Source organism: Thunnus maccoyii, chromosome 2, assembly GCF_910596095.1.
Source record: "Thunnus maccoyii chromosome 2, fThuMac1.1, whole genome shotgun sequence".
Classification (NCBI taxonomy): domain Eukaryota; kingdom Metazoa; phylum Chordata; class Actinopteri; order Scombriformes; family Scombridae; genus Thunnus; species Thunnus maccoyii.
Window position 1 is genome coordinate 4,189,900 of NC_056534.1, and position 15,577 is coordinate 4,205,476.

Consider the following 15,577-nt stretch of genomic DNA (forward strand, 5'->3'; position numbering starts at 1 on the left):
TTCATTGTTGGTTTGGATTTGTTGACTATAAGAAATCATCAGTTTTATAATTGAATGGTATTTCTTGAATGAGAAGCTTTTTTAAACGAGCACCACAAACAGAATTAGATACAACCATAGCTATGTGTCTTTTTGTTCATTGTTCCTTAAATGAGCAACTTAATCTGGACTTTCCACACTCCATAAATACCTGCGAACTGCGCCACACCTACTTACCGCCACCAGTCAGTTGATTCATGAGCCGTAGTTGGCTAATGTTCAACCTGTAAAACTGGCTCTGTGGAGTTTTTGTCTTTTGTTTGCATCAGGTCGATTAGGTTTGTTGTTTACTTCAGAGATGCTCATATTTTAATACTTGGTATCAGTGGGAAGTTTTTTTTACCTCCTGTTTTTATATAAAACCGGCCTTTATACAAATAATTGTATGATTATATTATATTACACATTTGTTTTATGATAATTGCTTGCCTTTGTTTTAGGGTTAAACACCAATATCAGACTGATTTAAGTCATTTTAACTGCACTGAACACATGAATGAAATAAGAATCTTCTGTGAAGTTTTTCACTGGACAGAAAACTTAGTCGTCCGCTGCGGTCTGTGTGAAAGGGAGAATGTTAATGTGCTGCTTTGCCAAAGATTTGTGAATTTGGAAAATACTTTATGAAAAGATCAACAATAAAACTTAACAAAAAGTGCATTTAAGTGTTTTAATAAAGAGACAAACAAGATGAAGTAGGGCTGGGTATCACTTCAAACTTTTTGATACAAATCTTGATATATCGGAGTTTTGGTAGAGATACCAAACACCCCCTCCCCCCCAAACACCTTACTGAGAGATATAAATATTTTACTACAATCTTTTCCATTTCGTAAAAGAAGCCAATGTTCTTGATTGTTAAATGTGGTTTAACATGAGCAGATGTACAAGAGAGAACGTCTAGAAAACGTCTGATTTAAATCAGGACCTGGTTCCAGTCTGACCAGATAGGGCTGCAACTAACCATTATTTCATTATCAATTAATCTGCAGAATATTCATTATTAATTGATTGGTTGTTTTGTCATTTAGTTTAGACAGTTTACCATCACAGGAGACAAAGAAAACAATAAAATGTTGTTTTTTTTTTTCTGTCGTTGGACTAATCGTTGCAGCTCTATGATCAGACGTTCAAAGCCAACATTTGCTAAACAGGTTTTCAAAACAGTTTGACTAGTATCATAAAATATTTCTGTTCAATACCCAGCCTTAAGTGTTCCTGGATTTCAAACTGTTATAACTCGATGACCTGAGCTGGTTTACGGTAGATAAAGTTGCTCCTTTTATTCAAAGCAGGAGTTAAATGAATGTTCTCTCATGGTGATTTGAGAAAACTCGGCTCTGGTTTCATTTAATATTTTAAAAAAAAAAAAAATCCAGAGCCTCTTGGCAACCCGTCAGTCCTCTTTGTTCGGGGTTCTATCCGCTCCACTGAAGCGCGGAGCAGCGTGTCCACTGATAACTCCGTCCACAGGTGAAAAGTCTGTGCGGGCAGAGCGCCTGCGGTCGGCTACGACAGCTTCAGACCCTGAACGTTTGTTCTCAGGTTCAACATCTGCTTCTCCTGTCGGACTTTCTCCTCCTTGAACGCCATCTTGTTGGCTTTCTTCTCAACTCTCCTCTCCTGTTTCAAAACAAACAAACACAGAAATAGATTTTGACACATTGTACTGTTCAAGTATTTTACATTTCTTACTCTTTTGTTGACATCTTTTCCTCCCGTGACTGGTGAAATCTTTCATGCGAAGGCCTCTCCTTATCACAACATGACTGACCTCAATACTGATGACCTTGTGTTAAACATTTGGATCCAGATTATGATGTTTGCAGAGTAAATACAGAATGTCTTATTGAGCTGATTGTTTCTCCTTTGTTTAAGGATCGGTGTTATTTTATAGTTTGCTTTTATTCAACAAATCCTGTAACATGATCAAAACCAACAAGGTGCTAAATCCCTCCGTCAACACATTGACTTCCCTTCTCTCTCTGTAGTTCCTACTGAAGACAGAAGTATTTTAAAAATGGCTCACAAATAGTTTAATTGTTTTTAAAGGGCTCTAATCTCATTTAACAGTTAGTCATGGTAGTTTTTAACAAACAAACAGGAGGAAATACTGCGTTTGTTGTGGACTATTTGCAGCGGTATATTTGCAAAGTATTTTTGGTAGCAGGGCTGTGTGTGTGTGTGTGTGTGTGTGTGTGTGTGTAGGATGACTCAAAATAAACTACAGTGTGTGTTCATGGTGATGAAGGATCATGTTGGTGTTGCTCACTGATGTGTTTTTAATAGTTTTTCTACAACAGCGGAGGAATAAGATATCAGGCTTTGGATGAACACACAACACTAAGCAGATCCATGTATTTTTTTGGTTTTTCGTCTTTTTATGGGGTTTGTTGACATCATCAGACTTAAGTCATTTAAGCCAAACTTGTGGTTGGTCAATGAAAAATACAGCTGGTGCTGCTTTAGTGATTTGAAGCTTTAGGCTTCTCTTAGTTTGGCAGTTAAACTAAAGTGAAGCAGATAGTTGCACAAAAATAAAAAGATTATGATGAGTGTTTCCATGCTAACAGCGACACCTGCTGACAAACTGGAGAGAAAACAGGGATTATAACTAGTTATCAATATTATGGACAAGTTGAAGCTGTAGTTTGGTCTTTTTGGAAAATTGCAAATGGCAAAAAAAAAAAGCTACTTTAAAGGCGTCTTTAGACGGCGACAACAGCAGCGATCGTGTAAGTTTACTGCGAGACGCTTAGAATGAAATCTTCAGTTACAATCTTCATCAGTTCGAGGCGGTCACACTGTGTGATGAAGGTGTGGTGGATCGCAGAGCTACAATGTAAATATGAAAAGTATGTTAAGACAGAGAGACGTCGTCAATCATGTCTCCTTGTTTTGTGTGTTTTGTTCTTGTGCGTCATGGATGTATTAAAGGAGTTTTCACCCTAAACTTTATTGTCACATCGGTCAGTTTATTCTGTGACAATTTTATTGTCATATCCTGATTGGTTTGTTTGTAGTCGTGGGTCGTAGTTTTGCCTCCGACTTGTCGTCAAAGCTTTGAATCAGTTGGTGGACGAGTCTCACGGTGAGATCTGGGACACGGTTTTAAAAGGGGACGTAAAGGATAAAGCTCATGTTGGTAGATTTGTCGACAATAAGAAAAATATAGAAAAATTATCAGCCAAATCCTTTGAGACAGTGAGAACTACTGTCAGTCATAAACAGACCAGCAGGAGACGCTGTTAAAGTCTTCTCCCGTCTCTCTTTATCTCTCACCTTGCGCTCTTCTTTGATGGCCTGTTTCCTGGCTTTTCTCTCCTCTTTGCTCTCCTCCTTGCTGCGGGGCTGGGTGGACACGCGAGGCAGGTCCGAGTCGTTGATCCTCGTCATGCGCTCCGCCTGCTTGGTGGTCAGGCCTCTGGCGGGGAGGACGTCCAGAGGGATGCCGGTCTTGTTGGACACACGGATCGGCTTCAGCTTGACGACACAAGAGAACACGGTCGAGTCAGATCTTTGGTCGATAGGATGAAGAGAGGCTGAAGTATCCTGAATATAATAATGTTCGTCAACTCTGCTTCAGTTTGTGTTTTCTTCTCTAAAAATCTTTTTTCCTCCCTGCTGAACTTGTGAATGTTTGAAAACCTGTTGTACTCAAAGTATGAATCTATGTTCCTGTAACCCTAACTGTCACTGCCTGCTGTCTGGATTCAGTTCATATCACAGAAACTCACTAATTCATACAAAAAGAAATCAACAAGTTACATGTTCTGTCTAGAAGTTATAAAGTATTTCAGAAGATTTTCCATCTATCAGGATTTTGTACAAGATAAACCTTTTCTAACTTCAGTCTCATACTACGACTTTCTCTGCTCACTGGTTTGAGCTGTTGCTCTACTACATTCATAAGCAGCGTCACAGGTTGTGGTGGTGTGACGTGGCGCCACCTGGTGGTCGTACACGTGTCCTGACAGGTGTTTCAGGACAGCGTAACAGCTGTGGGTTAATTAGCTCCTTCATCCTGGTTTATCTTATTTTATGTGTTTGTCATTTCAGAAGCTGTGAAAAAACAAATATCAGGGTCTTTTCATACCTTTGGAGGATCCTCGATGACTTTGGGTCTGTTATATATGTTGGAATATGTGCCTGGAGGAGACGAGAAACATTCAATGTCACAACAACATACTTTCACCTCCTCAGCATGAATTACAATTAAACAAACACAATAAAACTATCTCAACACCTCAGAGGTTTTTCTCAAATCATTCAAGCAGAAACTAATATTTTCAATTATTGAGCAGGTTGCTTCTCCAGGTTATGACTCTTTATGCTCATTCAGATGAATAATAAGACTATTGCAGGACAAATCTCTCACCAGAAGAAACTAGAATCCATTATTTTAAAAGGGCTGGTTCACAGTTTTTCAAGTTAAAACAACAGTCAGGAGCCCAAATGAACATTAAACCTGTTTTTCTTGCTGTAATCATTCCTCCTGTTCATACTGACCATTAATAGATTCCTTCATAATGACCTTACAATGGAAGTGATGGAGGACAAAATCCACAGTCCTCATTCTGTGCAAAAAATGTATTTCAAAGTTTATCTGAAGCTAATATGAAGCTTCAGCGTCCAAATGAGTCAAATCAAGTAGATATCTTTCAACGTTACAGTCTTTTTAGTGCCAAAGTCCCTCTTTTTGTTACTATACTTCCACCTGCAGCTCAACAGGGAAACACCGTCCGAGGAAACACAAAGAGGGAATTTGATGCTAAAAAGACTGTAAATGTGTCAGATATCCACTTGATATGACTAACTCAGACTGCTGAAGCTGAATAGAAGCTTCACAGAGACTTTTAAATGACTGTGTGGACACACTGTGGATTTTGGCCTCCATCACTTCCATTGAAAGCACATTTGAAGGATCTTTTAATATCCAGTATGAACAGGAGGAATGATTACAGCGAGGAAAACCTCTTTCACTGTTCATATGGACACCTGACTGCTGTTTTAACACACACTTGAAAAAATGTGAAGCTTTAATCTTTTAAAAACATTAAACAAAATCAAGACGTTAACACCATTGGTGCTGTTTCGGCCTCTTTCACAGGCGACATTTTTTGAAATGTCACAGTAGGAAAAGCTCAGATGTCTTTGATAAAATGAATTATTATGGTTGAGTTCCATTTAGCTGCTGTGAATCCAGTGTCCTGTGCTTCTGTGCTTCGATGGGTCAGTCATCCTACTGCAGTAAAAGCTAGAAAATTAATTTAGAGCAAAGTTCCTGAGAGAACCAGGATCAAAACTCACTGATGATGGTTTCACAGTCCCACTTCTCCTCTGGGGCCTTGATGACCAGAGTTTCCATCTCATCCTCTTCCTCCTCATCTTCTTCTTCCTCCTTCAAAACAGGAAGTTCTTTTGGACCCAGGTCATCAGGCCTCAGGTACCTGAACCCCAAACGAGACCAGAATTCATTTAAAGAGACATTTTCAAACAAAAAAAAAAGGCAAAAATGTGATGCAGCTTCCCCCCGAATCAAACTGTCTTGTATGAAAAGTCTCGGTCAGTGTGTTGAGGTGACAGAAGTTCTGATTCCTGGTTCACTCACTCTTTCTCTTTCTGTTTGAAGTAGTCTTTGATAACTTCCTCCAGGCGAGCGCTGTCCGGTTCGATGAAACCTTCCAGCTCAGCGTTGTCCAGAGCGCCGATCTCATCGTCATCGAACTGTTCGTAAAACTAAAAACAACAACAACAACAACAACACAGACATGGTTTAAAGAACGTTTCTGTGTCATATGAAGAACAGATAACAGGATAAAAACACACAACACCCTCCTGAAATGTATCTATGATTTGTTTATACTTTCATTGTTCATACAGTGTTTCAGGTTCTTACTTTCATTGATCCTCTGTTTACTCTCTGCATCGTATTTGTTGTTTTAATGATTTTCTGCATCTTTATATTTGTAAAGCAGTCTGTGACAGTGTTAAGGAAAGAGTTATATAACGAAATGATCCGTCATGATTGAAACCGACCCGGTGGTGAGACTGTTTTGTCAACTACTACAAGGTCAAGAATTAACATTTAATCTCAATGTTTAAGCCAAGACGGACAAAAAGTCCTTCAAGGTCAAATTTTAACATCTCCAATACTGTGACAACCTCACCTGCTGAAGATCATGTGATACGATCAGAAACTCCAGAACAACTACTAAATTACTGGAAGTCATTATTGTCCACAGGACTGTTGATCGCAGGTCGATATTTTTGTTTCGGCACCATCGTTAGTAAACCTTTTAAATTATTAACGATCGAAATGACTTCAACAATTATTCAGTTATTAAAATAGTTCTATTTAAAATGTTTGTGTGTGAAAATTAAAAGACAACAGCAGTTTGAATGATGCTTGAACGGACACGCCAAGGTCAAACTACCAAGTCAGATCCGACACTCGACTGAACATGACGTTAACGTTAGAAAACACTGATCAGCCTGATTTATACCTCACATCACAGTCACCTGATCTAAAGCTCACTGGAATCTACTTTCAGGAGAATAAATGAGGGCGTTTTCATATCAGGTACGACCGCTTAGTACCACGCGTGAGTACGAGTGACCTCCTCCACTCCGCTTTCACATTAGTAATGTTCTGCATCTACACTCTCTGATACAGTAGGTGGTTGTTGGTTTGTGATCTACCAATAAAGCAGCAGAAGAAGAAACATTTTATATTGTTGCTCCGGTGTAGAAAAGCGCATCATTCGGCGATCCACTTCCGTGTTATGCTGCAGTCTTTTTCACGCCTGATGCGAACTGTACACATGAACCGTATCTGAGACCACCTTTTCAAGTGGCCCGGGTACACGGCGTTCACACTAATCAAATGAACTCGTCTTTGGGGGTCAGGTGTACTCGGATCCAGGTCCCTGATGTGAAAGCCTCCTTAGAGACCGCGCGTGAGCGATGAAGAAGTTAAGAGTAGATGTTCACCTTTTCGAAGCGGTCGTCCAGCAGGGAGAGCTGCTCGTTCCTCCTCATCACTGATGACGTCATCGAGTACTCTGTGAAGCGACTCTTCGTCTCCTCGTCCATGAACAGAAACTCACGACCGCGGCCGTCCTCGTCCGAAAATCCACCCTCAGAGTCAAAGTCGCCTTCCTCGTCCGTGTCCTCCCAGTCGTCGTCGTCGTCGTCGTCGTCATCATCATCGTCACCTCTGTCACAGGTTACACACAAACAGGAAGTTGGGGGGGGTCTCAGAACATCTGCTACCTAGAAATATTAAAACTTTTCCTTTGAATTTGTGTCTGCTGTGGTTCGATGTAGGGACGAGTGACACCGACAGAATTAATACCCCAATAATGATAAATAAATTCTGTCAACATCAGTATATAACGATCTGCTAAACCACATTAAACTATTACATCATATGATTTGACTCATTGGGAAACTATTTAAGTAACAAGAGTGTCACAAAAACCTAAATATGGTTCAATATACGGTAACTGTTTTATCACACGACATATTTTGGGGGGTGAAAGAAACAAGATCAAGGTGTCTGCAGGTAGAACTGGAGAAAAAGTAAGTCATGATCTTAAGATATAATAGCTAAATAATTTATATGATTCTATTAATAAACAGTAAAAGAATACAATAAATAATACTCAGACTGTAAAGACAATTAATTGGAATAATACTGTGAATGTATGTTAGAAGCTTCCAGCAGTTTCCAACGTAAAACGTTTGAGCAGAAATATCCAAGAAACTAAAACTGATGAAACTTTAATGGAAAAAATAAAACATACAATATAATATAAACCTTTAAAGGAAACTAAAGAAAAATACAATGTCATTTCTTACCTCATGTCTGCTGCTGCGCTTGCGCTGTTGGCCTTCATGATAAAATCATCATCCAGGATGTTTTCAGGGTCGTCGTAGTCAAAGTCTTCGTCGAGAGCGGCCACGATGTCGGGGTCCATGTCCAGACGAGGTCCTGAAGGAAAAAAAAAACCACATCAAACTCAGGAGGAAGACGATGACATTTGACCCTGATGTCAACTTTAAAACCTGCAGAAACTGATTTTTTTGGCCACTTGAGGGAAGCAGAAACATATCATCAACTTTTCAGTTGATGTGTTGAACTTGTTAGCAAACAGTTGTTTATTTCCACATCCAGCAGTTACAGAGCAACATTATCATTCATGTGGAGTCGTGTTTCTGTCCACCTGGTGAATGTAAGTCCAATATTCACTCTCTTTTAGCTCTGTTTTTACTCTCTACCAACTCCTGAGGGAAATATCTGGCTCTTTAGCTGCTAAATGCTCCACTATGTTCACCAGCTAGTCTACAGCTAACTGTGTTTGTTTGGTGCTGAGCAGGTACTGTACAGCTGCTTTTCTGAGTTTTTTCTCTGAAAACAGATAAACAATGAGCTGAAACTCGCTGTAAAGCTCCATAAAGCCGAGAGGAGCTGCAGAGTCGCTGATAATTTCTGTAGGTTCATCACTACGAGCCACAACCAACACGTTACACACTGACAGCTCAGACATTTTATTATGAAAAATATTGATTATAACCACTTTAAAGCTGCTTTAAGCAACTTCAAATGCTGGTGACAACAGCTGAGTGAACTTTTTAAGAGGTTTGAACTTCAATACTTTTGTATGAGCATAAAAAGAAATCATGTCATTTTTTAACTATTTTACATGTTCTGTGGATTATGAAGTAACACCAGAGTAACTGTAGTTGTTCGAGTTTGGCTGTTTCTGATGCCGGTGAGGACTGTTGACACCGACGACGACATCAAGCAGGTTGAAGAGAGGCTCAGTTATCGTTTTCTTTTCAGTAACAAACATCTAACAAAGACATTTCCACCTCAGAGTCTGTGGCTCTTGTGTTGTGTAGCAGGATGCAATCAGGCTCAGTGTGACCTTCTGCTCTGCCGGTGATAAAACGACACCTCATCGCTTCATGAAAGATTAGACTAGTTTGATTTGATTTTTGGCTGGACTACAACAGCGGGGCCAGTCCTTTAAACCCTGACTGACTGACTGATGAAGTTACACCATTGGTCAGCTGAAGGCGGGAAAAGGACAACCAAGTATCCCAGAGTGCATTTCGCATCAACAGGCAGCGATCAGCGATGGCAGAGATTTTGAGCCAGGCTAAAAACAGTTGTAATAGTTTTTCAGGTGAGAAAGTAACCGTTTAGATTCCCAATATGTGGTCAGTTTGGTGCACTTCCTGGGGGCTTGGTCGCCACTTCCTGTATCCGTTGTTGCAAATTAAAAGCCCTCTAGCGTTTCATACACAGTCCGGTCATATACTAGATCCTGACCTAGTCTCGTTTTCCCAAAGGAGAAACCAGGGACAAGTGATTTACAGAGCAGATATGTTGCTGTAGACAAAATAAAGCAGTTTAACTTCAGTTGGACTTTAAGCTGATGTTTACCTGAGATGGGAGCAGCTTTGTTCAGAAGTCCGACGTCCTCTTCAAATTCTGAGGCGAACACTGAAGAAGGCAGATTGATGGTTGCTGCCTGTAAAAGACGACAGGAAACATTTTAAAACTTTTCTTTTACTATTATTCCATTGAAAGAGCATAATTTAGTATTTGTTTTTTCCTTGTTTCTGTCATGTGAATGTCTGACTTCATGGTCAAAAGGAGATGAATGAGGAGCAGTGGTCAGTTGTCCAGTTAGAGAAAGTAAAAAAACATCTTAAATAATAAAGAATCTTTGAGGTTAAAATAACTGTAATCATTCTAAAAATATATTTAATAAGACAAACAACACAAGCAGCACATTGAAACAAAGAATCTGAGACAAACTTTCATCTTTTCCAACTTTTAAAAACACATTTTTCCAAAACAGTTCCAGCTCAGGGAAACTAATTTATAAATTTCATAACTTTTCCCAGATTTCCATGACAGAGGGGTATTCTGAGTCAACTTACAGGAACAGCGGTGTCCATGTCCCCTTCATCCTCTTCCTCTTCATCACGGAGCTGAATAGCTTGTCTGTCAGCGTACGAGGGTCCGGCAGCCACCAGCTCAGTCTGGCCGGACGTCTCCTTCAGGTGCTGCAGGTAGTCGTAGTCGTCGTCAAAGAAAACGCCGAAGTTCCTCTGCTCCTCGCGCCTCTTCTCTGCTTCCACCTGAGAAATATCGAAAGCACAAAATTAGATTTGACATTTCCTCAAACAAATGATGAAGTTCCATCTGGGCAGTCAAATTATAGCACACAGGTTAAATCAGTGGAGGTCGGGGACACTAAAGGGTCTCTAGATAAATCTCAGGGGTTGCAAAAGTCAGGTACATTTTATTTATATAGCGCCAAATCACAACAGAAGTTATCTCAGGGCACTTTTCACATAGCGCAGGTCTAGACTGTTCTCTTTAATTTATAGAGACCCAACATTCCTCCATCAGAAAACACTTGGCGACAGCAGCGAGGAAAAACTCCCGTTTAACGAGAATCAACAAGACAGGAAAAAAAAAAAACATATTTAAGCTTCAAACCATAAGGTTATTTTTTAAATTGTGAAACACTTGAGAGTTTTACTTCTACTGGCGTCTAAAAACTGTTCTAAGAGAACCGTTTTTAATGACCCGTGAACGGGGGTCACATGTAGACATTACTTCTCTTTAAAAAGAGTACGCCACCAATTTAGCATTTCACTCCTATAACGTTGTCAGAGTCACAATCAAGAGTGAAAACACTGATTTCCACACGTGTATCTTCTTTTCTCTGTCTGTCTAAGACAACTGTCAGATAAATATGTGAATAAAGTGACTTTACGGAGATCAGGGTTTTTTGAAGCTTTGGTGGTAGCTGTTGAAACTGAAACAAGCCACTTCAAAATAGAATAACTTCTACTTAACTTATAAAAGTGCTGAGAAATATACAACGCAGTTAAGAAACATGGTTAGATTTCAGTGAGAGCTTTTTGATTACAAAACAAGATCAATATCAATCCAGCAGAACCAAAGACAGTTTTTTTTGTTTTACACACATTCTTCTTCCTGTCAATACTTGACACTTACACCTCCAGACTGTTTTCATTTTCAAATGTGTAGTCTTCAGGCTCAACTGACACTGACTCAAGTGACATCACTTAAGGCAACACAGCGGTGCCCTTTATACAACTTTTTACACAGCGAACACCTGGAAACACGCTGAGGTGGATAATCAGAAGAATTCTTCTTTAAAGAGTCAAAAGCCACAAAGGTTGTGAACGACGGGGGTAAATAATCACTTTATTTCATCACTTATCAACAGAGAATAATAGAACAAACATTTCTTAATAAACAGCGTAGTGAAGCTGTACCTTGGTGGCGGGCAGCAGGACGTGCTGCGGGGCTTTCTCATCAGCAGCCAGCGGGTCTCTCTGACTCCTGTGGACGAGGTGAAAGGTCACAGCCTTCTTCTTTTCAATGAACGATTTCTTCTTTCGATGAGGCTGGAAGAGACAAACACGGTGTTAGTGGTGATCGCTGGTGATCATATAACAGGAAGATCAGTGGATTGATTTCAAGGATTAATTGGTGAAGGGAAGTCAAAAAGCATAATCTGCCCCTCCCTCTTTACCACTGGTGACGTGCCTTTTGGCTCTGGAAACTTGTGACGGGCATTTTCTTTCCTTTTTTCCCCCACATTTTCTAAACTTAACACTCTATTAGTCAAAAAAATAATCTACAGATTAACCAATAATGTAAATTAGAACTGCAACGATTAGTCGATCGAAAGGAAATTATACAACTATTTTGATAATTGAATAATTGTTTTGGGGTTTTTTTTGGTAAAAATTCCCCCAAATATTCACTAGTATCAGTTTCTCAGGTGTGATGATTTAATACTTTTCTTGTCATACATGGTCAATTAATTGAATATGTTTGAGTTTTGGATTGATCAGCTATAACAAGACATCGGTTACAAAACACTGTTGACTTCCGGTAAGAGCATAAATTGTACTGATGATAAAGGTTACAACTCTGTGTATCTAGCACGCAGTGGTGGAAAGCAACTGAGTACATTTATTCAAGTACTGTACTTAAGTACTAATTTGAGATACTTTTACTTTACTTGAGTATTTCCATTTGATGTATATTATACATATATATACTACATCAGTCAGAGGGACCAAACCACTACTTTTACTGCAATACTTTAACTACATCAAGCTGACAATACTACTAATAGTACTTTTACTTAAGTAGGACTTTACAAGCAGGGTTTTTACTTGTAATGGAGTATTTTTACACTACTGTACTTGTATTTTTACTTAAGTAAAGGATCTTAATACTTCTTCCTTTACTGTGTGCGACTAATTTGATCACAGACTGTCTCACTTATAGTTTTTAAATTTGTTGGGTAGTAGTATTTGTGTACTTGCTGCCGTGATGCTGATGTTCATCTCTTGATAGACACATTTAACACAACAGGGCTGTTGAGTATCGTTTAGTCAGGATTTCTTTCAGTAACATTACTCGTACTGGTACTAATACTTATCTAAGGATCTGAATACTTCTTCCAACACTGCTAGCGTGTATTGTATAGCCGTTAATTATAATAAAATGTGACATTTAACATACAACTGTTAATATTTTCTACCTCACTGTTTACTTGACATGAGCCGTTGTTAGCTTCCTAGCTAGCAAGGTTAGCTAAATTCAGAAATGTTCGCTTACCATTTTCTAACGGAATTTCTGGCGGTTTTCTTCTACTTGTCGATGTTAAAGATCGCCAAACCTCAAACTATCGGTAACTGTTAACGCAAATAACCGTTTAAAACCAGAAACTGTCGGAATTGTTTATCCACGCTGCTTCCTCTGTCACCATGCTGCAGCTACCATCACTGGAAAGAACCATTACAGAGAACAACGGGGGTGTTACACGGAAATACAATACAACTTAATATTGGATACATACATTAGAATAAATCATATTCGTGAAATCAAAACAATTATATCATTCTGAAATTATTTAAAATATGTAGATTTGTACACATATTAAGAAAGTAATTCGTGTTATTGTAGTCTGTGGTTGCATTCCCTCTATACTGGTAAAGATGGTATAGTCAGAAAGACCTAAGCAATCAATTTACTATTTTTTAAGTAAGCTTTATTTTCAACAAAACTTTCAATTTTGTCCAAAAATATTCATCCATTATAAAATTTACTTACTTATAAACATCTATCAAACACCAAAAATAACTAAACTAACTGAATTCTTCACACAAATTTTATTTAAAATAATAATAAGAAAAAACAAAGTTCTGATACACAAATCTGTTTTCAGTTTTTGGACTTCTTCTCTAATCTTTCATTTTTGCTGAAATATTGGATCATATATTGAAATGAAAGCATGTGAGAAGTTTAGAGGGAAAAATCACTATTTGGCGGAGCTGTTAACAACTCATAGACATGTGAAATGTGACCCCGACTACACACTGCTTTTTGTAAGACGTCAAAAGACAAAAAGGTTGGAAACCACTGGTTTCATCTTTAACAATGTGTTGTATTTTAAAAGCTTGTTATATTATCCATTGTGTCAAATCTTCATCTGAAAAGTAACTAAAGCTGTCAAATAAATGTAGTGGAGTAGAAAGTACAATATTTCCCTCTGAAATGTAGTGGAGTGGAAGTATAAAGTAGCATCACATGGAAATACTCAAGTAAAGTACCTCAAAATTGTACTTAAGTACAGTACTTGAGTAAATGTACTTAGTTACTTTCCACCACTGTCTCTTAATTTTTGTCTTCAATGAAATTACCATTATTTGAGATATAATACAAACTGAAACTATATATATGAGGCTGCATCATTAGCACATCTTTTAGAAGGGATCTGTATCAAAGTCTAGCATTAAAAACTTTATGTTCTATGTTAATATTGTGCTCACATAGTGTATATTTGAAAGGAATTTGTGTTTAATAAAATTACACAAACTTATCAACTCAAATGTGTCCAAATCACCCCTTTATTTGAAACTGATGCACCATATTTACATTCTGCCTTTTTATGTGAGCGTCCTAATTCTGTGTAAAATCTAGGTGAGGGTTCTAGGTTGCAAAAAGGTCGACAACCGTGAAAAGATTTCTCCATCATTGTCAGTCTGATGAGGTTTTACAGTCAAGCAATAATTTAATAGTTCACTATTGTGTTTTCCAACGTCTCTCTGTAAACGTTAAAGGTTACAAATAGTTGTTTTTAATCTACAATCTTTTTTCAACCAAGTTAAGAAGCTACAATCTACACAGCATCCACACTGATCCTCTTGCACAAGATTATTTCATTTTTTCATTTTTATGATACTTTTTGGCTGCTTCTATAAAAACCACCACTAAAACCCTCAAAAACAAACAAAAAACACTTAACTTAGATGCAATCAGGAAAGAAAGACGTGCAAATAGAAAACTTTGGATGGATTAACGGTAAAATTACAAAAAATGCGGAGTCAGTCCCTCAGCTTCGTACGGGTCTTTATGATTGGTTAAAAGCAGACAGGAGGGTTAAAATACAAACATTGAAGACTGTCCTGTCAACAATATAAAAAGTAAATAACTGCAGAAGAAATGTTAACTGAACATCCCGTAAGGTTTAATATGTTTCACTGTGGAGCTGACTGGATCTCTGACTGTTACACATATTAAGAAATCTATGTTCATTTAGTCATAATTTTCTAGAGAAATAAATCTTATTAAATGTAACTTAAATGCACAATATGTAATTTCTGCTGCTAGGAGTCTCTCAATCAAAACAATAACAAAAGATAGTGATGATGTTGTGAAGTAGCAAGGGATCATGGGAGTTGATGTCTTCATTGTTAAACAACCAGATTCTCATGGTTAGGATTCCTTCAGTGTTCATCGTTCAGGATGTTTTTACCAGGATCCGAATTATCCGCAGAGGTCTCCTCCTCTCCAGAACAAACAGCCCTGGTGATTAAAACAGGTACAAACAATGAAAAAAGTTGTTTCACGTTAAAAATCAGTGTTTCTCCAACGCTGTTTGGCAGAAAGAGGATGTTGGGAGGGGCTGTTCGCCGAGCTGCTGCTAACGTTTGCTCAGCTTGTTTCTCTAATAAGATACAGACGTCCAATGACTAAAATCCTTCATCTGGTTAAAAGATACAGTAAAAAATTACCAAGATCTAATAAGTTTATCATAAATATGTGGCCTAAAACTGGATAAAAGTCAATTTATGACAGTTTATGGTGGGCAACCACACTGAGGTATTATCTTATATGTGTATACTCTTTGGTAGACGCCATTGTGACAGACAACCACAACACCGACACATGCATCTTGTGCGCATATACTCTTTGGTAGATGCCGTCGTAGCGGACAAACACAATGCTAACGTATGCATCTTGTACATGTATACTCTCTGGTAGAGGAGCTATGACGCCATCGACAGGTGACCGAATGAAACGGACCGTTACCTTGATTAAAATGACAGATTTCTCTGGGTTTGGAAATTGTTGGAAATTTTTTGGCATAATGTAGTTACTCAACTGAACAAAATATATAAC

The 15,577-nt window shown here is 38.3% G+C and overlaps 1 protein-coding gene across 1 annotated transcript; it reads right to left on the reverse strand.

Annotated features, from left to right (window-relative positions):
* Positions 1-695: 695 nt before the first annotated feature.
* ltv1 (LTV1 ribosome biogenesis factor) lies at positions 696-12,917 on the reverse strand. Its single transcript, XM_042398299.1, has 11 exons — positions 12,731-12,917; positions 11,371-11,502; positions 9,997-10,197; positions 9,494-9,581; positions 7,903-8,035; positions 7,033-7,258; positions 5,651-5,778; positions 5,350-5,489; positions 4,136-4,188; positions 3,322-3,522; positions 696-1,662 (listed from the first exon to the last, which is right to left on the reverse strand). Exons 1-11 carry the CDS (start codon positions 12,731-12,733, stop codon positions 1,549-1,551), a joined length of 1,419 nt encoding a protein of 472 aa, XP_042254233.1. The 5' UTR covers positions 12,734-12,917; the 3' UTR covers positions 696-1,548.
* Positions 12,918-15,577: the final 2,660 nt, after the last annotated feature.